The 23,522-nt window shown below is 27.5% G+C and overlaps 8 protein-coding genes across 8 annotated transcripts; 3 read left to right on the plus strand and 5 right to left on the minus strand. All coding sequences in view use genetic code 12, as the record gives it.

The window, feature by feature from the left end:
- Positions 1-57: 57 nt before the first annotated feature.
- On the minus strand, positions 58-1,155 carry KGF55_004030 (uncharacterized protein; the record flags this gene model as incomplete). The annotated part of the gene is made up of 1 exon (XM_051758890.1): positions 58-1,155. The coding sequence occupies one exon, from the start codon at positions 1,153-1,155 to the stop codon at positions 58-60; it is 1,098 nt and encodes a 365-aa protein (XP_051613257.1).
- A 3,149-nt stretch (positions 1,156-4,304) lies between these two features.
- Positions 4,305-5,360, minus strand: RBE1 (sterol-binding protein; the record flags this gene model as incomplete). The annotated part of the gene is made up of 1 exon (XM_051758891.1): positions 4,305-5,360. One exon carries the CDS (start codon positions 5,358-5,360, stop codon positions 4,305-4,307), a length of 1,056 nt encoding a protein of 351 aa, XP_051613258.1.
- A 4,317-nt stretch (positions 5,361-9,677) lies between these two features.
- Positions 9,678-10,745, minus strand: KGF55_004032 (uncharacterized protein; the record flags this gene model as incomplete). Its single annotated transcript, XM_051758892.1, has 1 exon — positions 9,678-10,745. One exon carries the CDS (start codon positions 10,743-10,745, stop codon positions 9,678-9,680), a length of 1,068 nt encoding a protein of 355 aa, XP_051613259.1.
- A 1,436-nt stretch (positions 10,746-12,181) lies between these two features.
- Positions 12,182-15,862, plus strand: KGF55_004033 (uncharacterized protein; the record flags this gene model as incomplete). The annotated part of the gene is made up of 1 exon (XM_051758893.1): positions 12,182-15,862. One exon carries the CDS (start codon positions 12,182-12,184, stop codon positions 15,860-15,862), a length of 3,681 nt encoding a protein of 1,226 aa, XP_051613260.1.
- Positions 15,863-15,925: 63 nt separating this feature from the next.
- Positions 15,926-16,570, minus strand: KGF55_004034 (uncharacterized protein; the record flags this gene model as incomplete). The annotated part of the gene is made up of 1 exon (XM_051758894.1): positions 15,926-16,570. The coding sequence occupies one exon, from the start codon at positions 16,568-16,570 to the stop codon at positions 15,926-15,928; it is 645 nt and encodes a 214-aa protein (XP_051613261.1).
- Positions 16,571-17,758: 1,188 nt separating this feature from the next.
- On the plus strand, positions 17,759-20,335 carry IML2 (Iml2p; the record flags this gene model as incomplete). Its single annotated transcript, XM_051758895.1, has 1 exon — positions 17,759-20,335. One exon carries the CDS (start codon positions 17,759-17,761, stop codon positions 20,333-20,335), a length of 2,577 nt encoding a protein of 858 aa, XP_051613262.1.
- Positions 20,336-20,688: 353 nt separating this feature from the next.
- Positions 20,689-21,756, plus strand: KGF55_004036 (uncharacterized protein; the record flags this gene model as incomplete). Its single annotated transcript, XM_051758896.1, has 1 exon — positions 20,689-21,756. The coding sequence occupies one exon, from the start codon at positions 20,689-20,691 to the stop codon at positions 21,754-21,756; it is 1,068 nt and encodes a 355-aa protein (XP_051613263.1).
- A 21-nt stretch (positions 21,757-21,777) lies between these two features.
- On the minus strand, positions 21,778-23,037 carry KGF55_004037 (uncharacterized protein; the record flags this gene model as incomplete). Its single annotated transcript, XM_051758898.1, has 1 exon — positions 21,778-23,037. One exon carries the CDS (start codon positions 23,035-23,037, stop codon positions 21,778-21,780), a length of 1,260 nt encoding a protein of 419 aa, XP_051613264.1.
- Between the last annotated feature and the right edge of the window lie 485 nt (positions 23,038-23,522).

Below are 23,522 nucleotides of genomic sequence, written 5' to 3' on the forward strand. Positions count from 1 at the left end.
TTCTTGATCTATAGAAAGTATAAGATCGATGCTCAAATCTTAAAACACTGACAATAATTACTCGTTAGTAACCAAACAAATTAATTTGGAGCGATCTTCTTTGTGCAATCCAACTAATGTATCTTTAAGAATATCGAACTCTTCTGATAATTTGCTCCAGTATTTTTTGGTACTACGTCTCATGACAATTAGGTAATGACCCTTTTCAAATAATTCTTTTGAGTAATCATAAACATCTTCTTTCATATAAACACCAATTGGATTGAATTCTTTTTGTGGGATTTTCAATTCTTGAACATCATCTTCATAAATATCACCATATCTATCACCAGTATTTTTAACCATACACTTTTCATCATAAGCATATCTTGCTCCATCTTTGATAACTAATTTTGAATTATTTAAGTCTTCAAAATGATTTTTGATTACAATTGGTGCTATTTTATTTTCAAAAACATTTGAGATGGAATTCCAATTTGTATTTTCATTTCCTTGTTCATTCACAGCATTAACAAGTTTCTTATTGAATGAATGGGTATAGACTAACTGATGAGATAAAATGGCAAACTTGAATAAAGACTCTGGGGACATTTCTCTCAATTGATTCAGTGTTGCATCCGAATTTATAAGCTTAAATGATTCTAAAACATCTTTCATTTCAATAATATCCTTATCTGCTAAGCCAGGCATAGTAAAGTCTTTCCAATAGTGTTGAAAGTTGGAAGAGTTGGAATTTCCAATAAAGTGAATGAACTGATTAAAAATTATATATGATAAAATGTTTATCGGAATCTGATCTACTTGGTACAATTGCTGGTTGAAAATATCATTGAATAAGTCGACATAGTCTTGTCCAGAATTAGTTTCTTGTAAATGATTTCTGTACTTAACTGCAACATTGTAATAATTTGGAGTTTTGCTCTCAACAAAAGTCGAAATAATCTTAGTTTTGTAGTAATTGGAGTTCTTTTTAAATTCTGTTTTAATAAATTTGGCAAATTCTGGACTTAAGTTTGGTAATGAAATTGGAGTTGTAGATGGTGCTAATTTTTTCTTTTTTGTTGAAGTACTGATATTGACATCATTGATCAGTGAAGATTCAAAAGCTTTTAAAGACCGTTTTTGATTTGGTTTGTTACTCGTTTCTTGATTCATTTTAGTTGACTTATTATTTTTGAAGTATTTGATAAGTTGAAACAAGTGGAAGAAGAAAATTTTATGTAATATATAATTTATTTATTTTGGGGCGTTTGTTTTCAATTTATATAAATTCGAGAGACGTTTTAGTCAAGTTGTTTGGTTTTACTACTTTTTTAATTACCCCACTGATCTTAGTTATTTGTTTCACTCCTTAGTTGTTACCGGTCTACCGAAATAATATCAAATGAATCATTAACCTAATTTTGTATAATTTTTGTGATTTAAAGTAACTCCTGGTGCTTGTACTCAAGAATTTAATCTGAAACATATTAATGTTCATTAATTAGTTATAATAAATTAAAAAATCCTGGTAGCTGGATATTGAAAGATCTTGAGTTCAATAATACTTTCGTGAGCAATGTAGGGCTTGTATATAGTTTCTGATAAGCCCTATAGTATGTTGACTAAATTTGCATAAAAGCTAATTACAAAGTAGATTGAAAGAGGATGAAAGAAAGGAACTTAAAAGACTCAAAAATGATAAATTATAATATCGAAGATCTCAGTTTTTTCGTGATAATTTATCGTCAAAAAAATCGCAAATCTGAAACGTTACTATTTTTAGAAATGATTTTTCTTATTCCCTCAACAATTATTCTTTCACACGAAGTTTAACTTATTAATCCCATTTGTAGTCTCTACTGAATACATCATTACACGAATGAAAATCGATTACTTTTTAGGCCTTAAAAACAGGCTACTTTTTTACTAAGAACTTGTTTTAAGGGAATCAAACAAGGGAGATTCAAATTGTTAAATTAATAATTTTAAGACCATTAGCATTTGAATAATCTTTTTTTGTGTAACATATCTGAAACAAAAAATTTGTTTTTAAAGAGATTCAAGAACGAAATTAAAGCTCAGTAGTGAGTGTCAACACCATTAATAGACCTACTTCATAAGTCATACTTTAAAAAATTATCTGACCAATAGTAAATCCATAGCTTGTTATGCTTTGTATTTCTCTCAACTCTACTTCTGTGTATTGATTTAATTGCAAAAATAGTTTATACTGTGAACAATAATATCGACTCAAGAAGTAGCAATGACACAAATTAATGTTAAACAGTTTGCCAAATTTGAATGGATATCAATGTTTATTTTTATGAGTATCACTTTGTTACCTTTTGCAAACATAGCCTTCTTACATGCGTGCATATAACTTTACATGCGTGCATATAACTTTACATGCGTGCATATAGTTATAGTCCATCATTATTTTTTTAATTTTTCGTGTGATATTTATTCTAGTTCTTATCAAAACTAAACATCACGAAATGATTATGGGCAATTTTAAAATTTAGTGAATGTAGAATCTTGTCGAATAAAAGTGTAACAATGTGAGCATAAATAAAATTTATTCTCGAAAAGGAATAACTTTTAAAAACGAATGGTTCATTTTCAAATTTCTAATCAGAATCTGAAACCACCAACGTACTACACTTGATTAATTTCTTTTGAAGTGTATACGGATCTAAATTAGCAGGTCTAAAAATTAAAAATGGAGTGGAGGAGTAATAAATTAATGATATTGGTTAGTGTGTGTTTTGAACAATTTTGATGTTTCACACATGTTAACTTTTGTAGTCCATTATGGTGAATCTATTTAGATTATGTAAACCGTTATATGAGTCGAAAAGTACCCCTGTTAAATGTAGTTGACTAATAGTAATTAATAATACGCATTTTTGTAACTTACTATGATAAAATACATTGAACTCTAAAAAGATAGGAGACTTCTATAAAATGAGAGCTACAAATATCAATCGAATGAGATTGCTGATCTTGGTAACATCTCTTAAATCAACTCACGAACTAAATATAATGGAAAAACAAGGAGTAGACTAATAAAGTATTTGGTATGAAGAAATCTTGAGCTTCTTGTATCCCTGAAATATTCTATTACCAATATGACTTCGAGATCAACAAAAAACTTTTGAGCTAACATGTTTAACAAGCTAGGCTACTAATTTCATAAATAACTGGTTTGATCGAAAAAACAAAAACATGTCAAGCTTCTATTCTTGAATCAAGACGAGCGAAGTCGTCATAATATTTAGAAGTCGAAGAACAATGATTGGTGAAAACAATGATCTCTTCATCAATTGTGATAGATGAACATATCTTTACGAAACAGTCATTTATCAATTTTAATGAAGTGTTTTGTTACGGCAATCTTCACTTCTTCGGTCTGTTATTTCTTGAAAATTCAGCGTCAGTCTATTTCTATTGATTGTAGCAACTTCACGATTATAAACCTAAGTTGAATAATTATTACAGTGCGTTGTCTTAGGCAGCTTCATAAGTTGAAACAAGAAGTAATTCTCTTTTTTTTCAAAATCAATTTGTGTATGACTTTTTTCACTTTTATATTATTAAGCCCTTCCTTATAAGTTGGACGGTATGCTATATAAAATTATCAATTGTTTACTCAATTTGGCTGCTAGTTACATGCTCATCTTAATTCACGCACCGGGATAGGGGTCTGAGGACTCTAATTTCTACAATTCATCAATTTTTAAAAGTTGCAAAAATATTAACCAACAAATTTTTTACACAAAAACTCTAAAAACCTTGTTTTTGTGATTGATTTTTGAACTTATTTGAACCTATTTGAACCTATTTGAACCATCTATACACCAAAAAACGACAAAATTCCTAAGCAAGTGGTGGCAAAACATTATCAGCAAAGAAGCTATTACCTGTAGCTGGATTGGTTCCCACTATATTCCCACGTTGCTGAGAATATTCACAAATAGAATATTTGCCGCCATGCATTTGAATAAGAAACTTGATAACATGATATACTCAAACTAAAATAGAGTCTCAAATCTTTTCATTTTGTTTTCACAAAGGTTTACTAAGGTACTACTGTCGATAAGCACTCTGGATCAGAGGTCTAAATGATTTCAATTTTCTATAATTCATCAATATTTAAAAGCTGTAAAATACTGATTAATAAATTTTTTTACACAAAAACAAAGACTGCATATTTATTTTACACAAAAACTCTAAAAACCTTGTTTTTGTGATTGATTTTTGAACTTATTTGAACCTATTTGAACCTATTTGAACCATCTATACACCAAAAAACGACAAAATTCCTAAGCAAGTGGTGGCAAAACATTATCAGCAAAGAAGCTATTACCTGTAGCTGGATTGGTTCCCACTATATTCCCACGTTGCTGAGAATATTCACAAATAGAATATTGCCGCCATGCATTAGAACACAAAATTCTTGCACATCCTAGCTGTGTAGTTGAGGCCCATACAACCTGTGTGAAGTGGCCTGTAGCAGTGGAGTAACCAGGATTATTGAAGTTGTAGTCTTTTATTTCATCATACCAAGCATCAGTTGGGTCAATTCCACCAACATAACCAGCAGCTAAGTTTTCTCCATAAGGACCTCCAGAATGAATCAATTGAACGTTATTACAGTCGAAATGTGTAGCTGCATAGTTAGCAGCATACTCGGCTAAAGTATTGTTCCAATGTAAAGGTTGTGCACCATGTAAAGCTCTTAATCTATTATGTTCACCTAAAATTTCATTAGCGAACGCAATATCTGAAGTAGGTGCGTTATTTATTGTCGTTGAGGAAGTAGCTGATGTGGATGATGTGGATGAAGTAGTAGAACTTGGAGCAGCAGTTGAAGATGAAGATGAAGTTGTTGTTGCTGAGGAAGAAGTTGAAGAGCTTGATGAACTTGATGAAGCTGAGGTTGAAGTTGATCTTGAGCTTGAAGTAGTTGATGAAGATGAAGTTGAAGTAGATGAGGTTGTGGTAATGGCTGAGCTTGAGGAGCTTGAAGAACTTGAGGAGCTTGATGTGGTTGTGATTGAAGTTGTTAATGGAGTAGTTGAAGCTGATGTAGAAGTTGAACGTACAGATGTACTTGAAGCAGTTGTTGATGAAGATGATCTAGCTGAAGTTGTAGTTGCTCTAGATGTTGTACTAGAAGTTGTTCTTGTAGCAGCTACTTGAGGTGGAGGACCATATACAGTTGAGAATGAAAAACTTGTTGTATAACCTGAGTATACAGTAGCTATTTTTGTACTAGTTGTTTGAGCAGTAACCCAATAAGTAAACCAAAGAGGAGCTGCCTCAGTAGTGGCAATAAATGCAGCAGCAGTTGCAAGTAAAGTATTTTGTAATTTCATTAGAAATTTTTATTTGTTGTAACGAATGTAGTAGTTAAAAATGGGTATTATTTAGTGATTCAAGATGATTTATTAATGAATGTGGGTGTTTTTCTTATAACAAGAAGTTATATAAAGTTTGATTGTACTAATGAATGGTTTATAAAATATGAAACAAAAAATTGAAACAGATCAAATCATGAAAAATAATAATTATTAGGAAATTGTGAAGGTTTTATATATGATCTGTAACTCAAAAATATCCTTATTAATCAAATGCTGGTGGAGAAGTTGTAATAATTTACACATTTGATTATACTAAAGAAAACACCAAATTTGAAATTATTTAATTTTCAAAACAAACAAATATAATAAATCAAGCATTTTTTTTTTATTTGACTGCAAAAAACACAAAACCAAAAATTATATTACATGCTACATGGAATTACATATTTGTACTATATGCAAGAGATTCATAATTAATAACTACGAAATTGTTGATATTGTAAATCTTTTTTTTATCATAACCATTCCATATTTGTTGAGTCAACAAGGTTGATGTAATATTTTACAGGCAAGTTTAGCCAGTAATTGTGGGAGTTATCAAAACAAGTTTTCAAAGAATGTGGATAGAGTAAAAACATAATTAATTACAGTTTAACTTCTAGATCCAAACCTTATAAAATTCTCAAATCGAAATACAACTTCAACTTTAAATCAAAAGAATTTCATTATTTTCTTGAATCATATGGGATACATGGTTAATGAAACACGAGGATTAAACAGTGAATGTAACACAACCTCAAGATTGGTTGACAAATTTCATCCCCAGTAGCAAATCATCATTAAGTCCTAACACACTAGATTGGTTTGTATAATTTAAATGTTAGTCCGATTTTTCTTTAAACGTTTTACCAATTAAGAAATCTGATGCTACATTTGGATTTTTTAATACCCAAAATGATAATTTATTATTGTGTTTTAATTGGTTACAAAAATTTACGACAATTTTGTGTAATAACTTTAGATCTAATATAAAATTTTAATTTTATTAAGAAGTTTTGCAAGTAAAAAAAAAACAATATATTGAACGATTATTGCTGAGCTTTGAAAATTGCATGTAACTTTAATCAAGTACCAGCATTTTTGAAAGTTATTTTCTTCTCAGGTTGCCCCTTATTTCTGGATCAATGTTGTGTTGAAATTTCGGGGTATTCATTTAACGATGTTTCATTCTTTAAGTTTATCTTTTATATTCAAAGTTTAAAGTTGTTGCAATGTAAAGTTTGCATAAAAAAAAACGTTTAGATTTACAATGCACATTTATTTTTTTCTATTTTCTAATTTTAAACAATTTCGATGCGATTATTAACTTGATTAGAAATTTTATTAAGATTTAATTTAAACTTTGAACCTCCTGATGATTTTGTTTTAACTTCTACAGCACAAAATTAAGAATGCATATTTGTAGATCTAATTTTCATCAATTTCTTATGATGAGTTACAAATCTCTCTTGATTTTGAAAACCCACTACAAACCACGTTGACCAAAGTGGTGCAACATGGATTACCGTTATGCAATAAGAGATAGTTTATGTTTTGTTACTACAAATTTTAGAATCGGTCTTAACCAAACAAACAAAAACAAAAGTTTTTTTAATTAAAATTGAAGACTCAAAAAATCAGATCTGAGATCGACCTTATGCAAGATCCACATATCCATAGAGAAGATCAAAATCTTTTCTATATACTTTATGAATTAATAAGTTCCTGATATATTCGAATTTGATTCAAAAAGTGAATCCTCAAACTCGAAGTCTAGATCCCAGTACTTGCAGCTCCTTAATTGTACTTATTCTTCAATGTTACTTTGAATTAGTTCACCCTAAATTAATTTAAGACTAAATGTTGAATAAATTGCAAATGCAACAAAAAAGTAAATAGAAAACAATAAAAATTCATTCTGGGCGTGTTTTCGTATTATGATTTTTAAATCAAGTACAAACTCTTATTACAGGTTTGTTGCAAAATGTAAATTCACACCTTAGTTTGAAAATCATTTGAAAAAAGAAATTTTTTTTAAGTTCAATGTTCTAGAACAAATCTATTGCTGAAATCGAGGTGAACACTCTTATCTCATTCATCTAAGCTCTACCGTAATGTATTCATTAATCGATGCAAATTATCAGAAAATTTTATTTTATCATTGTAGGTCGAGGTTTTCTAGTGCATTGCATATCTGTTGAATTAAAAAAAAACTGTCCACATTGGAAAATACAAAAATTACATAAACAAAAAACAATCTCGTAAAAATGTAAATCATAAAATGATCTACAAATTAAAAATTGATTTTCGACGTGCTGAAAATTTTTTGATACTCACAAAACTATATTGTCAAATTTGAGTAACTTTTACAAAACAAATATCAAATGATGTCAGGTTTTCAAGCACATCTTGTTATATATATTGAGAATTCCCCTGACTTCAAATAGCGTGTTTGAAATGAACAGCTTTGAAAGAAAACCTTTGCTAAGATGAAATGTTTTGTCGAGTTATTTCTGCTAGGAAAAAAGTCATCGAACCACAATTTTTAGTTAAATTGATGTTGTATGATTTTTTAGACTCAAATATTAAAACAGTCAAGAAAACATCATTTTAGACTTCTAGTTTTAGTGAGCTACATAGTTCTGAAGATGAAATTTTCATGAACATCGAATTCATCGAAATATACAATTGTGAGAATCACTCTCTACGATGTTTGGTTGTTGAGTATCGATTTAATTGATTTCAGTAAGTTATATTTTCATCTTTCCTATTTGGGATTAAATGCAAGATATCGCAAAGAGTACAAAGCGTAAAAGTCATATGGTAGTGAATATACGAGAGAAATTACAAGATTATGGCTTGTTGGTATTTGGCAAAATATGTGCAAGCAATGTCAATGATTACAATAAAGAGAAACTGATTTTCGTTTTAACAGTTTACTAAGACTGCTCAGATATCCAGTTTTTTAATTAGATCCCTCGTGTAGAAATTTTCTCTTCCTTCTAAAATTCGAGAGATCTCAATATGATAATTAGTAAAGAAAATAATTATGTTAGTAAATTTGTGTTTGATACTGATAAGTATGTTGATAATTTGCATTCAAGTAAACTCATTTTCATTTAAAGACCTCAAGCCTTCTCGTAGGAATAATGAGGAACGATGGAAAGGAATATTAAAATAGTTCAACAGATGCAATTCATCCTAAATCAACTATTCAACCAGACGAATTAGGAAATGATGAAATACTACATCAATTGAGGTTTTGTATCCTTCAAGGAAAATGGGTCAAGTTAACTCATTTTCATTAAAGGATATAAAACCTCCTCATCCAAAAAATGATGAGACATGAAAGGGGATCTTCTTGAATCCAATCAAATCATCAACCAATATCTACCAATTCGCGTTGGTAAAAGAATTTAATGATGACATTAATCAAGACCCCTATCTAATGAGTCTCTGTCATGTTTGGATCTTCATTCATTTGATCCATCATGAGTTTTGCTTTCCTCTTTCCTTTTTTTTAGGAGGCTTGATGTCTTTTATTGAGAATAAGTTCACTTGACCTACCCCATAATTAATTATGTATTTAATTCATTTATTGAAATTTTAATCTCTTCAATGATGAAGATTGATTTTTACTTACCTAATTGATCTATTGGTGGTGTCAGCTGGATTAGCAATAGTGGTAGTGACTGTATTTAAATGGTGAACAAGACGTAGTTGTTGTTCTTATGAATTCTATACGGGTAATCAAAGGTATTTTCGAGCTCTATTTATACCATTCAAGATCCATCACTTTTCATCAGCATATATTAATTTCATTTCCGATTATACACCGAGATTGTAACGTCTATGGATAATTTTCATCTATTATTCTAAAGTTTCATTCTTACTAAAATTTCACCGTTTTGTAACACATTTTATAGTTACACAAACTTAATATTTGGATAGCCTATTGTTACAATTTTTAAAATATCAAGTTTTCACTATCATTTAATTCTTAAAATAATGTATCTTCAGTATCATTGACATTGAAATGTGAATAAATTATGAAATTTTACCCAAATGTGGGGATTTTTTCATAACATTTCTCCAATTGAAAGTCTTATTTCAAGTAATTCGGTGTGAAATTTATGAATCAATTCTGAAACTCTCAAGGAAACATCTTTCAAATCAAAGTATGTTGATGAAAATTTATAAAGAGAGATTTTGAGAAAAAATCAATAAGCGTGGAATACTTAAATTAATTTTTTAAATTTACAATTATAATTTCAGTTTAATTAATACCTATGGTTATCCATTATTTATTGCTCCACGATCTAATTCTCCATTATAATTCAAACTTTCTTCAAGAATAGATATCATAGCATTAGTATATCTCATAAAATCATTTCTTTTCTCCAAGATTATTTCCCTACCTTTATTTTGCAACTGCTCAAATTCACGATTTATTTCCTCGAGTTTTCTCGATATCGTATCCATACTTGGAACCGTATCTGAACCTTCTTCATGATCATAATCTATTCTACAACGCTTTGTTCCTCTTTCATTGTTGGCATAATTTGCTTCATTATTCATTTCCACTGATCCATGTCTGACTCTTAACATCTGTGACGATTCAACTAAATATGCTCCTTCCTCATTTCTTTTAATACTTTTCATTTGACTTTGCGTTAAACCAAAATCATCAATACCCATATTCAACAACTCATTCAGTATTTCCAACGATTCTGAATTAATCTTGGTTTTACTATTTTTAATTTCTCCAAACATGAAATGATTATGATGTTTCCATTGCCAATTTACCCTAACAAATCCATTCTTCAATAATTTTGCATTAATTCTATAATTACAACCACATGTTTTACTTGGTTTCATGTTTTTTTGAGGTACACCTGTTTTATAAACTGATTTTCGAAATCCAGCTCTATCACAAACAAAAATTTCAACCCATTGATACCTCTGTTTTGTTCTTCTTGTTTCTTTCACGTTAATTGGTGATACTTGTTTGATACACTTTAACCATCGATCATATTGTTCTAGTGTAAGATGAAATTGACAAATATTTTTATATAACTCTTTTGGTAAAGAATATGGTCTGAATAATTTTTGAATTCTAATTTCTGCTGGAATGTTTTCATCTGTTAATAATTTGATATATTCGGGATCCTTTAGTTTGTTTTGATATTGTGGAGAATTGAATATTATTAAAGTAATTGTATCTACTGCTGGATTTAAAATAACACTTTTCCAATATGCGCTAATGATAGATTCATCATTTAAAACTTTTTGTACTGATTCTGTATTGAGCAAATCTTTGATCCACGTTGGATATTCATATACTCCGTTTATCAAAGACATTAGTGATTTGAACGATTAAATAAAGTAAAATATTATGATTTCAATAATAATAAGTTTGATTTGTAAATAATTATAACACTGATTGATCTGTTTACTCAGTAAGTTTGGTTGAAATGATTGATTGACGCTTGATGTAAATATAATGTTGATAAGTCTTTGAAGAAGAATTCAATTGCTTATCTTATTTTGAAAGTTAGTTTGTTTAATGTAAACAAAACACGTTTAATTTTAAAATTTCGCGCAAATGAACTTAGATTTACAGTAAACATAGTCCCATGAGGGGTCGAATTGAAAGAACTTGGCTCTACTATATGTCTAATAAACATTGTTTCAAATTGCAATGTGAAGAGTGGCTAAGCTAATATTTTCGATAATTCTTCAACTTATTTCATGACTTACCCAGCAAGATTTATTGCGAGAAAAACCATAAGAATAAGGTGAAGTCTGTATTTTTCACAGTTAATGAACAACTTAGATTGAATTTATGTAGACTCAGGTTCAATAAAATTAAGTACTTATTTAATTTTAAAGTTCCTTCGTACTCTTTTCGTTATGTTTTACACTATTTTGTTGAGATTGTTCAACTATTAACCAATTTTACTATTTTTTGCAGCCAAATTAGCTATAATTAATCTCAAAAGACATGATACTTAAAGTTTTTATTAAAGACTTATCATCTTTAGCACTATCATTTCAGATTCTGGAAATTCATTTCTACTCATTCTATATACTCTTTCATTCAATATGCATCGAATAGAGTTCTTAAATAAGTGTGAGATTTCGATCAATGATATCTTGCAGGAAAATCCGTAACTCAATAATATTTTCATAAGCCGGGTTTCGCGGTGAAAAGTAGATCTAGACCAACTTCATTATCACAAAGATTGATGTTGATTCGATTTAAACATAGAAGTATTCATAATATAAGAGAATGTGTTCAAACATCATATACAACCAGAGTCAAAGAAAACGATCTGTTCAACCTCATTGAATTTCTCACACCTTCATAGTATCTTGTGTCCACTATTATCAAAATAGAACTAACCTCAGTCGAGAATTGTCACTAGAGTTTTCGGAATCATTGGGAAGCACAATTAATGGATCGATCCGGCAAATCAATTTGAATCATGTGGCATCAGCATATAAAATTATATGAAAATTCTGAAACATGGTCGGTTGCCCACGGGTATTATTCATCATGATGTTAAATTCGCAATTATGAATTTAAAAAATACAATAGGTACTAAGCCAAATTTTAAGCTATATTTTGATCAGAGCTCATACACACATATGTCAAATCTATTAATAACCTCACTTATTGTTTCATTGAAGAAGAATAATATTCGAAGTCGAGATGTAATCATGAATCATAATCATTCATGATTTCTTTTCGAAAATCGATATTTATTTGAAAATTTTGAAAATGAATCTATAAGATGAAAAATTTATTAATTGTTTCCGAATCTAATAGAGTTTCATTAAAAGTTAGAAATTTAACAATTGAAGTTTTGGAGAAAAAGAAGAAACAAATTGATACAGAAAGTAACTATGATATACCTAAAATATTAAATAATGTTTCATTTGATTTACCATGTGGAGAAATCATGGCTATCATGGGAGGAAGTGGAAGTGGTAAGACTACTTTATTAAATACATTATTAGGTAGAATCAATTTCAAAAATAAAAAATTAAAGTTTACTGGTATTGTAAATTATTCAACCATTTCGAATTTGAAACATATCAATAGTTCATATTTATTACAAGATGATATTTTTTTACCTGGATTAACAGTTTTTGAAATTTTAAAATTTCAAGCAGAATTAAAACAACCTAATGCTAGTAAAGATGAACAATTGGAATATATTGAATATTTACTAAACATTTTGGAAATAGAACATTTAAGAGATACTATTGTCATGTCATTTTCTAAAAAGATATCATTATCAGGTGGTGAACAAAGACGATTGTCAATAGCAATTATATTGTTGGATCAACCTACTATTTTAGCTTTAGATGAACCAACAACAGGTTTAGATTCTTTGAGTTCTTTAACATTAATGAGATTACTTAGAAAACTAGCGAGTCCAGAAATTGGAATTACTATTATACTATCTATTCATCAACCAAGGGTTGAAGTTACACAATTATTTGATAAAGTGTGTTTATTAACCATGGGTGGAAGAATGATTTATTATGGAACACCAAGTAATATGATAACATATTTTAAAGAACTAGATTTTTTAAAAATAGATTCTGAAACTAAATCATCTAATTATATTGATTATATAATGAAATTAGCAGTCAAGGACATGTCAACTAAAACAAGTGAAATCAAAAATGAAGAAAGAATCAAAAAGTTAGTTGAAAATTGGGATGAAACAAAATCTTGGTCAAACATTGAATCTTCTCAACCTCTATCAGAACTACCCAAATTATTTATACGACCGAGGAAGAATAAAGTACCTTTCTTCATCGAATTATGGATTCATATTAAGCGAACTTTTTTAATAACTTCAAGGGATAGGTTAATCTTATTATCAATGAATGGTGGAAGTGCAATTGTTGCAGCAATAGCAGGTTGGATATTTTATAAACCAATACCAAACTTATCAGGTATAAGATCATTAACTTCAGTACTTTATGTAATGATGGAATTCCTAGCTTTTACTCCAGTTTTTGTTGAACTTGAAAAATTATGGCAATTTGATGGTAGAAATTATATTAGAGAATATAGACAACATAATGTAACTCCTATAATTTTTATTTTATCAAGATTTATAACTATATCTATTTTGGAAACTATACCTATTGGTGCTATCTTTGCAGCAATAACTTATTTCATGTGGGGATTAAGATCAGGTGTTGGACATTTTTTTATATATTTTATTATTTCAATTTTAATTACTTTAATTGGTATGTCTGTTGGAATGTTATGTTTTGCAATAGGGAATGATTTTGCATTATCTACAATGTATTTAAATTTTATTTATCAATTATTAAATAGTTCATGTGGATATTTTGTAATACATCCATTAGGTTGGATTAGATGGACTAAATATATTTCTTATTTTTGGTATGGATTTGGTGCATCAAGTGCAAATCAATTCACTAATTGGGTGGGGGATTGTCCTTTTAAGACTGGTGATGAAAGATGTGTGCAATATACAGGTAATTATCAATTAAAATTATTAGATCTTCCTAAAGGTTGGATTGCAGAACCAATTGGAATTTTGATAGCTTGGTTATTTGGATTTTATTTATTAGCTTGGATTGCATTAAGTTTTAGATCTTATGATACACAAATGTCAAAAAGTGTTGAAAATAAAATTGGAAATGATGAAGAGTCTGATATAGAGATTAATATTGATTCAGAGAAAACAATACTGAATCAAGAACCAATAGCTAAAACTAAAGATGCATCTTCATTCAATATAAGGCTTGATCATATAAATTTACAAACCAATTCACAAACACCTACTTGGATTTTACAAGATATAAATGCATCATTCCAATCATCATCTTTAAATGTCATTATAGGTCCATCAGGTAGTGGTAAGACATCTTTACTAAAACTATTATCAAATAGATTGCCTAGTGGATTAGTATCTGATGGAAATTTTTTATCAATAAATTCAATTCAACCATTAAGTCCAAAAGAACTATCAAATATATCATCTTTTGTTGCTCAAAATGATTCAAGTTTAATCCCGACTTTATCAGTTAGAGAAACATTATATTATCAAGCAAAATTACGTTTACCTCCATCAGATCAAGATCATATCCCATCAATTGTAAATTCATTAATTAGAAAAGTTGGACTAATTGATTGTGCAGATAGAATGATTGGATCAGAATTTACAAAAGGTATATCAGGAGGTGAAAAAAGAAGAACATCAATTGCTATTCAATTATTATCTCGTCATAGTATAATGTTTTTAGATGAACCAACATCAGGATTAGATTCACAAACTGCTTTATCAATATTAAAGATGTTAAAAAATTTAGCACAAATTGAAGGTACTACTATTATTACTACTATCCATCAACCTAATGAAGATATGATTGATTTATTTGATAGATTATTAATTTTAAATCATGGAAAAGTTTTATTTGATGGGATGAAATCTCAATTAGTTGGTTATTTGCAATTTAATGGATTTTCAGTAGAAACAAACATTATCAATTGTATTTTGGATAATTTAGCTTCAGGATTTAACTTTTTACCAATTGAATATCCAATACTTGAAGAGAAAAAACAAATAGATTTGAGAAGTTATCAAGTTAAACGTGTTCCGTTTCCCATAGTATTATCAACATTAACCAAAAGACAATTTATAACAACATGGAGATCAGTTGATATATTATTTACAAGAATTATTCAAGTCATTTTATTAGGAGTAGTTCATGTTATTTATTTCACTCCTTTAAAAAATAATCAAGCAGGTATACAAAATAGATTAGGTTTAATTCAAGAAGTTTTAAATTTATATTTTATTGGATTGATTAATAATATTTCATTATATCCAAAGGAAAGAGATATTTTTTATCAAGAATATAAAGATGGATTATATGGTGTAAACGAATTTATATTATCTTATTTAATTAATGAATTACCTGGAGAAATTATACCTACATTAATATTTAGTGCTTTAATTGTATTTCCAATTGGATTACCAAGAAATCCAGCAATGTATTTTGGAATGTTTTTTTCATGTTTTGCATCTATAAATATTGGAGAATCATTAGGTATTATAATGTTAAGTATATTTGATCATTTAGGAGTAGCTACAAATATCTTGGGGATTTTAATGACAATTGCAGTATTTATGGCAGGTACAATGAGTTTACAAATGCCTATTTTTTTCAGAGCTTGGAATTGGATTAATCCTTTAAAATATGCAGTTGGAATATGTGCAAAATTAGGTTTTCAAAATCAAATTTTTGAATATAACAACAGTGGTACGGAAGCAATATTAAATACTGGTAAAAAGGTATTAGAATATTATAATTTAAATCATAATTTAAAAGTTTATTTTAGTGCATTGATTATATGTTTAATTATTTATAGAATTATAGCGATATTGATTTTAACTATTAGAGTTAAAACACTTTTATAAAACTTTTATAAAAAGTTTAATATTATCACAACATTTTGTTGTAAATATATTTTGAATTGATTGTTATTCTTGTTGGGATACAACTAATGAAATAATTTTCATTTCCCAAATTTTTAAACTTATTGAATATAAATCGATCATAAATTCATCATTAATTGAAGTTGATATTTCAAAACACCAAATTTCTTTAAAATATTGAAATATACTAGTTTTCAAATCATTATTTATATTTTCAATTGGTTTTAATTTATTACTTAATAATATGACATTTCTTGAATTTTTTAATTCTTGAAATAAAAATTTTATAATTTCTAATTCAGATTTTTGAAAATCATTTTCTTTGACATAGATTAAATTATTTAAAATGATTTTAAATCTTTCATCAAATTCAGTTCTATAATTTAATTTTACTTCTTCACTTTTTTCTGAAACTTGTAATGTATTTAAATCTTCAATTAAATCATACATTTTAATTATAAAAACCACAGCATCATTTGAAATTGCCCCAAATACATCTGAATGATTGAAATTTTGTAATGTTTCTTCATCTGTTAATTTTTGTTCAAGTCTTGAAATATCACCATCACCTATTGAATCATCAAAAATTTGTGGAATTTTATCAAATGGTAATGAATTTTTACATTTTTGGTCTTCTTTGTTCTTATTATGAGTTATACCTCTAAAAATTCGACTTAATAATCTAGCCATATTAAGGATATTTGTGAGGTTTATATAACGTTACAGTATAATTAGCAAAATGCACTGATTTGTTATAAAATAAGAAAACTGTCTTTCTTCCTTTTTTCTTTACACTAGTCAAAAATAATGAAGTGTTGTCTGTTTTGTCAAATCTAGGTTATTTGATATGTCATTAGATCTCAAGATTCATGGTAATAATTTTGCAGCCAAAAGAAGATATTGCTACCAACCGAGTTTTATAATTTTGTATTAGACTTTTGGTACTACTATGAAACGAAAATTTAAAATCTCAAACTCAATTATACATCTTCATTTCTTTACTAAAAGCTTCAATAATTCACTAGCCTCGATTTGAATTCAGCGGAAGAAATATCACATTTGCTGTATGATAAATTAAATAAGTCGTTCATGTAAGGTCAAGAAGAAGGCTTTGCAACCAATATTACTGCATATGAGAAAGAAATTTAAATAGGAGATCTAACACAACGTTATTTCTTTTTTCATTTTTTATTTCTGATTTTCAATTATTTTACATATTGATGATGTCAGAATGTATCGATATATTAATATTATTACTCTCATGTTAATATTTGACTAAAGTTCATTACTTGACTACCTGAGTGAGTATAAATTCGTAAAACCTTAATTGTCCAAGCTAATACCTTACAAATTTGAACCCAAATAAGATATGTTCAGTTAAAACCTGCCCCATTTGGGGAATTTTAAACTTTTAAATCGGCCAAATTAGTTGCCTTAAAATTTTAAAAATCACTCAGTTGTTTTAAACGTAAATTATAACTTTATAACTATAACAATAGAGATTTTAAGTAATAATACATTAACTTGTTCACCTTTTGTTTATTAAAAATTTCAATCGTCTCTCGTCCTGATTATCAGTAACAAAATATATTTCATTGATGATAGATATTTATTTTTTTTCACATACAATAGGCTGAACTGGATTGTCCAACAATCATAAGTTTACTTCTTCAAAATCATTGTCTACTTATCAACACTTTTTCAATTCAATTAGATTAGAATATTCATTATATATAATCAAAAATTTTGAAAAATTCATATTTATTATATTTTTACGTCATATATATTACAAATACTAGCAAATCATTATTCAATTCATATATTGCATATTTTACAATTTTATTTACTTCAATTCACCTTCATTTCAACTCATAAGTTATGTTCAAAGGGTTGAGAAAGAAAGCTTCAATTCTTTCACTTTATACAACTACTTCAAATCAAAGTATAGATTCAACAAATGAACCAAATTCAGATCAATCAAATTATGAAAAAGTTATAAGACAAGTACATGATTTTGAAATTGCTTTAAAGGCTATGGATTATCTTTTAGATGATAGAACAGATCAAGGAACTAAATTATTAGAAGAAGAATCTAAAACTATATCAATTGATGGACAACCAAGAGCAGTTTTCCCATTAGCCTTGGGTGTTATGGAATTTATTGAAGCAACTTTAGGATTTGAACCTGAAGTAATGGCTAAAGCTCATAAGACATTATCAGAAGCTGAAAATATATCAATTAATAATGCAAAATATAATGTACGATATCAATTAGCAACTTCAAATATTTATCCTCCAGGTACTGAATTTCAAGTTACTCAAGCTGAATCTACATTATTAAATGCTTTATTAATGTTATTAACTGAAAATAATGGTATGGTGGAAAGTGCTAAAGCATTATTTAAATTAAGAAAAGCTTATCAAATTTTAGATGCAGTTTATAAAAAGATTAAAGAACTGGAACCTATTTTCAATAAAAATTTAGCAAAATTAAGGAAAAAAGCAGCAGCTACAACAAATGGATCTTCTTTGAAACAAGGATTGACTATGAATAATAATTCAATAAGTACAGTTGATTTACCAGGTTATGATTCTCAAACTAGTTCAACAACTTCATTACCACAAGATTTAAAATTAATGAAAAATTTAGAAAAAATATTTCTTATGAGAAAAGCAAGAATTGAAGGTACAAATTTGGGAAACAACACCACCAAAAAGAATATAAATTTATTTGAAGATCTGAATAGTTCAATTACTTTAATAAAACAAAGTAATAATAATAGTCCACAAAATCACACCCCAAAAATATTTATTAATGAAAATTCAAATTCAGATGATGAAGAATTTGTAGATGCTTTGGAAAATTTAACAACTACAACTGATTTAAGTAATAATGATTTATCCCAACCAACAATTGATTCAAGTGCTCAATCTATATTATCATCAGTTGAAACTTCAGAATCATCACCTGTGTCTGATTCTCACTTACATGTTTCAACAACTGATGAATTCATTCATTCTGGTGTTCAATTATGTTTTGGGATTTTACAAGTTGTGTTATCTTTAATTCCACCAGCTATTGGGAAAGTATTATCAATTGTTGGATTTAAAGGTGATAGAGATATTGGATTAAAATTATTATGGACAACTGCCATAACATCAAGAAATGTTCATGGAGAATTAGCATTATTATTTTTATTAATGTTTTATGATGGACCTATACAATTTGTTGATACTGGATTTAAATTACCAAATACAACTTCAAATAATAATATACTATCTTTAGAAAATAAAACTACTGTTTCTGATAGTGAATTACAAAAAATTATGGATGATCCACCTAATTATACTGGTCAATTATTAAAAAGAGCTCGTCATCATTTCCCACATAATGCATTATGGATACTACAAGAAGGTAGAATGTTAGCTGCTCATGGTGATTTAATCAAAGCAAGTACAATAATGCAAAATTTTACTGATGATAAAAATAATAAGATTCAAATGCAACAAATTGAAGCTTTATTAGTATTTGATAGAGCTATGATTTATATGTATATGCATGAATATGATAAAGCAGCAAGAGATTTAATATATTTAATTGAAATTAATTCATGGTCAAAAGCTGTATATTTATTTATGGCAGCTGCATGTTATCTTGAAAAATATAGAATGATTAAAATGGGATTAGTCAAAGTTGATAATATTGAAGAAGAAAGTAAAAAATATTCTGAATTATTTTCAAAATATATGAAATTGTCATTAAGTTATGTACCTGGTCATGGATCAAATGCTCAAAAAAAAGGAGGGCTTGGAGGATCTGGAAAACAAATGCCATTTGATAAATTTTTGTTGAGGAAGTGTAAACATATTGAAAATCGTAAAAAACAATATCCAAATTTATCATATGCTGATTTAGTTGGTACTTCATTAGTTCATGAATTAATATATTTTTGGAATGGATATAATAGAATGACACAAGATAATTTTAAAATTGCTTTAAAATTATTAGGATATTCAGGAGCTGCCAATACTGAATTATCAGCAAATACTACAAATCATTCCTACGCTAAAATTGAAGAAACAGAAGATGAAGCAATGATTAGATATTTTTTACAATCTATAATATTAAGACAATTAGGTCAAGTAAAAGAAGGTTTAAAAATATTAGATCAGCACGTAATTTCAAAATATGTAATATCAGATCAACCACAATTTAGATTTCATAAATTATCATATAGTCCATATATTTATCCAACTGCATTTTATGAAAAAACAATGTTTATTTGGTTGCTAAAAACAAGATTATCTGAAAATGTTGATATAAAATCTGCAGCAAATGAAAGTAAAAATTGGTTAAAAAAAGCAGAAATTGTTGGTGAAGGTGATTATGAATTAAGTAATAGAACTAGTATGCGTATAAAAGCAGCTGGTGATAGATTAGATTTATATAGTTAAAATATTTATAGACTGAATTAGAATTGTTCAAAAAATAAAGATCTTTTCTCATTATCAGTTTAACTCGATGACTAAAATTGAACCCAATTATGAAACTCAGCTCAACCTAGATGATCAACTGTAAAGTATTGCTCTCAATATAGTATAGCTTGGTGTACAAAATTATAGCGGTCCTGCACTTAACGAAAACGAATTATTTGTACAAATCAGGAAGAAAAATTGATAATTTACTATCCTTCAAGTGACCAACAAACACGCCATAACTTATGAGATAATCACAATTCTTTCTCAATTAGATCAAACATTCCTTCAAATACAGTTCAATTACATCTCAAAGCAAACAAAGATACAAAATGTCTAGTAAAAGAATTAATCTACCTTATACGACTCAAGATTTATTTCCACAATCAATGACAACTCAATCAAATTCCAAAACTCCTAATTCAACAAGAGCAGGTTCAATAATATCAACTCCATCATCATTCTATTTACCACGACCTAATTTACATCATTATAATTCTAAAACATCTTACAAACAAAAATTTAAAAAAGCATCAAATTTTATATCAAGAATTGAATTTAAAAATTTAAAAACAATGATAAAAAGGCTATTTAAACCAAAGACATTAGATTTTGAAACTGCTATATGGGAAATATTTCATCTTATTATAAATCCAAGAAAAATGTATAGATCTCATTATTATTATAGACAACAACAAAAACATCAAGTAACTCAAAATGGAGGTTTAAATACTACTCAATCTCAAATTTCAAATAATTCACAAATATCTTCAGTTATACAAACTAATGAAACTAGTTCTTATACAAGAGATGATCCTTCATTTTTAATTTTAATTACTTTATTTTTATCTATAAGTGCTATTGCATGGGGTTTAGCTTATTCACCTAACATTATAGATATTTTAAAATTAATCTTGTATATGGTTATAATAGATTTTTATATAATGGGGATAATAATATCAACAATTACATGGATAGTTACTAATAAAATTTTTAATTTAGATTCTCAGATATCAAAATATTCAATAAATTATATTGAATGGGGTTTTTGTTTTGATATTCATTGTAATTCATTTTTAATTATATGGTGTTTATTATACTTGGTTCAATTTATTTTATTACCTATAATAAGAATTAAAAATTCCATATTAGGTTTAATTATTGGTAATACTTTATATTTTGGATCAATTGGTTATTATTTTATTGTTTCATTTTATGGATTTAATTCATTGCCCTTTATAACATCAACTATTTTAAAACTGAATTATAAAAATCCTGCAAGGATTTTACAATTAATTGTTGTTGGAGGAATATTACCAATTTTATTAATAATATGGTTAATTACTATATTATTTAGAATAAATGTTGCTGAAAAAATGATACACCTGTATTTTAATTAAAAACTATTTACAAAAATTTACTTATATTTCAGAATCCCAAATTTTTTTTAATAATTCATTAGTATCTTTTGAAGATAAAACATTTGCATTTTTGGTAGTATTTAATAATAAATTTTGTTTATATCTATTAATAAATCCTAATACTCCAATATCAGTTACAATTTGTTTTTTATTTATTTCTCTTGATGAAAAACGTAATCTTATATTATTATATTGAGATAAAATTTTTTCATTTTGAATTTTAAATTCATAAGATAATGAATTTGAGGTGGTGTTATTATTTTCTAATTCATATTCATAAAGCTTTTTATAATCCATTAATTTTTGTTGAGTTCTATTTAGTTTAGGAAAATTATTATCATCATTTTTAAAATTTGTTATATCTTTAATCATTTCATTAAATTCATTAGGAAAATTAAAATCATTTTCTAAATTTTCTATAGGATATTGAGTATCTTTTTGTTCATTTTGAGGAAGAACGTTATTGTTATCATCATCATCATCCAGTTCACTTTGAATTAAATTTGATGTTTTTTCAGAAAATGCATTTTCAGTTAACGATTTTAAAGAATTTACTCCAGAATTAGCCATATGAATCATTTTTTCATAAAGATTTGGTTGGATCTTTATTTGATCTTCTGTAGAATCCTTTTTAATTTTTTCCAATTCTTTATATGAATTATCAGTTGACATATTCATTGCATTATTTACTATGGGTCTTTTAGTATCATATTGATCTTTTAATACAGTTAGTGGACTAATAGAATCTTTATTGATGAAATTTGATGAATTATTATCTTCATTTTGAGGTAATGAATCGGGTAATTGATATGAATTCCATCTTCTAAACCCAGGTCTTTGTTTTAATTGTTGTTGATCATCTTTGGTGTTATTGAGTTGTCGTTTAATATGTTGATGAGTTTGATCAATATGAGGTATTCCATGAGCCGAGATAGATCTAGTTAATGATGATTTAAACTGCAGATTTTGATTTAATATTGCTTGTTGTAATAATTCATGATGAGCTCTTGAACTTTTTTTACGATTTTGTTGTTGTTGATCTTTAGTTGGAACAAAATTAATAGATGATGCTGAAGTTGATCTTGATGCATCTCTAGTATTTACAATTGTATCAGGTTTAAGTAATGAATCTTTACTTATCGTTCTACCCCTTTCTTCAAATTGTTGTTGTGGTTGTATATTTCTATTATCATTAAATAATTTTTGATTGAAATTTGCAACATTTCTCAGATGTTGAGATAACGGTCGTAGATCAGCCATTAGGTGTGAATTAGGTGTAATAAAAGGTGATTGGGTAGGGGTATTAAGTGAGACTAGTACTGGGTCCTTTTAATCAGTCCTCTTTGAATATAAATCAACTTATACAATTAATAATTTGTTATCTTTAAATCCTCAAAACTTTGATCAAATCAATCAATAAAGATCAATTGATAAGAAACTTTAATTTTCTCTTATCTTCACGTGACTTACTCTATTTTGTGTCATATTCGTATGTATCAGATTATTATTGCGATTTAACCAATATCTATATCTCATATTTTATACTTATATACCAATAATTTGTACTTCTAGTAACCTTCAAGTTAATTTGAAGTAGGGCTAGTAAATTATCAGACTTTAAAAACAAATCCAATTTATGAGTTACACACCGAGAGAGGACAAAACAACCTTAAATTAGTCATTATGTGCATTACTATTTAATTTTGCTATATATTAATCATCATAGATTTCATCATCATAACTAC

Source organism: Candida pseudojiufengensis (genome assembly GCF_024610245.1).
Source record: "Candida pseudojiufengensis strain CBS 10847 chromosome Unknown scaffold17, whole genome shotgun sequence".
Classification (NCBI taxonomy): domain Eukaryota; kingdom Fungi; phylum Ascomycota; class Pichiomycetes; order Serinales; family Debaryomycetaceae; genus Lodderomyces; species Lodderomyces pseudojiufengensis.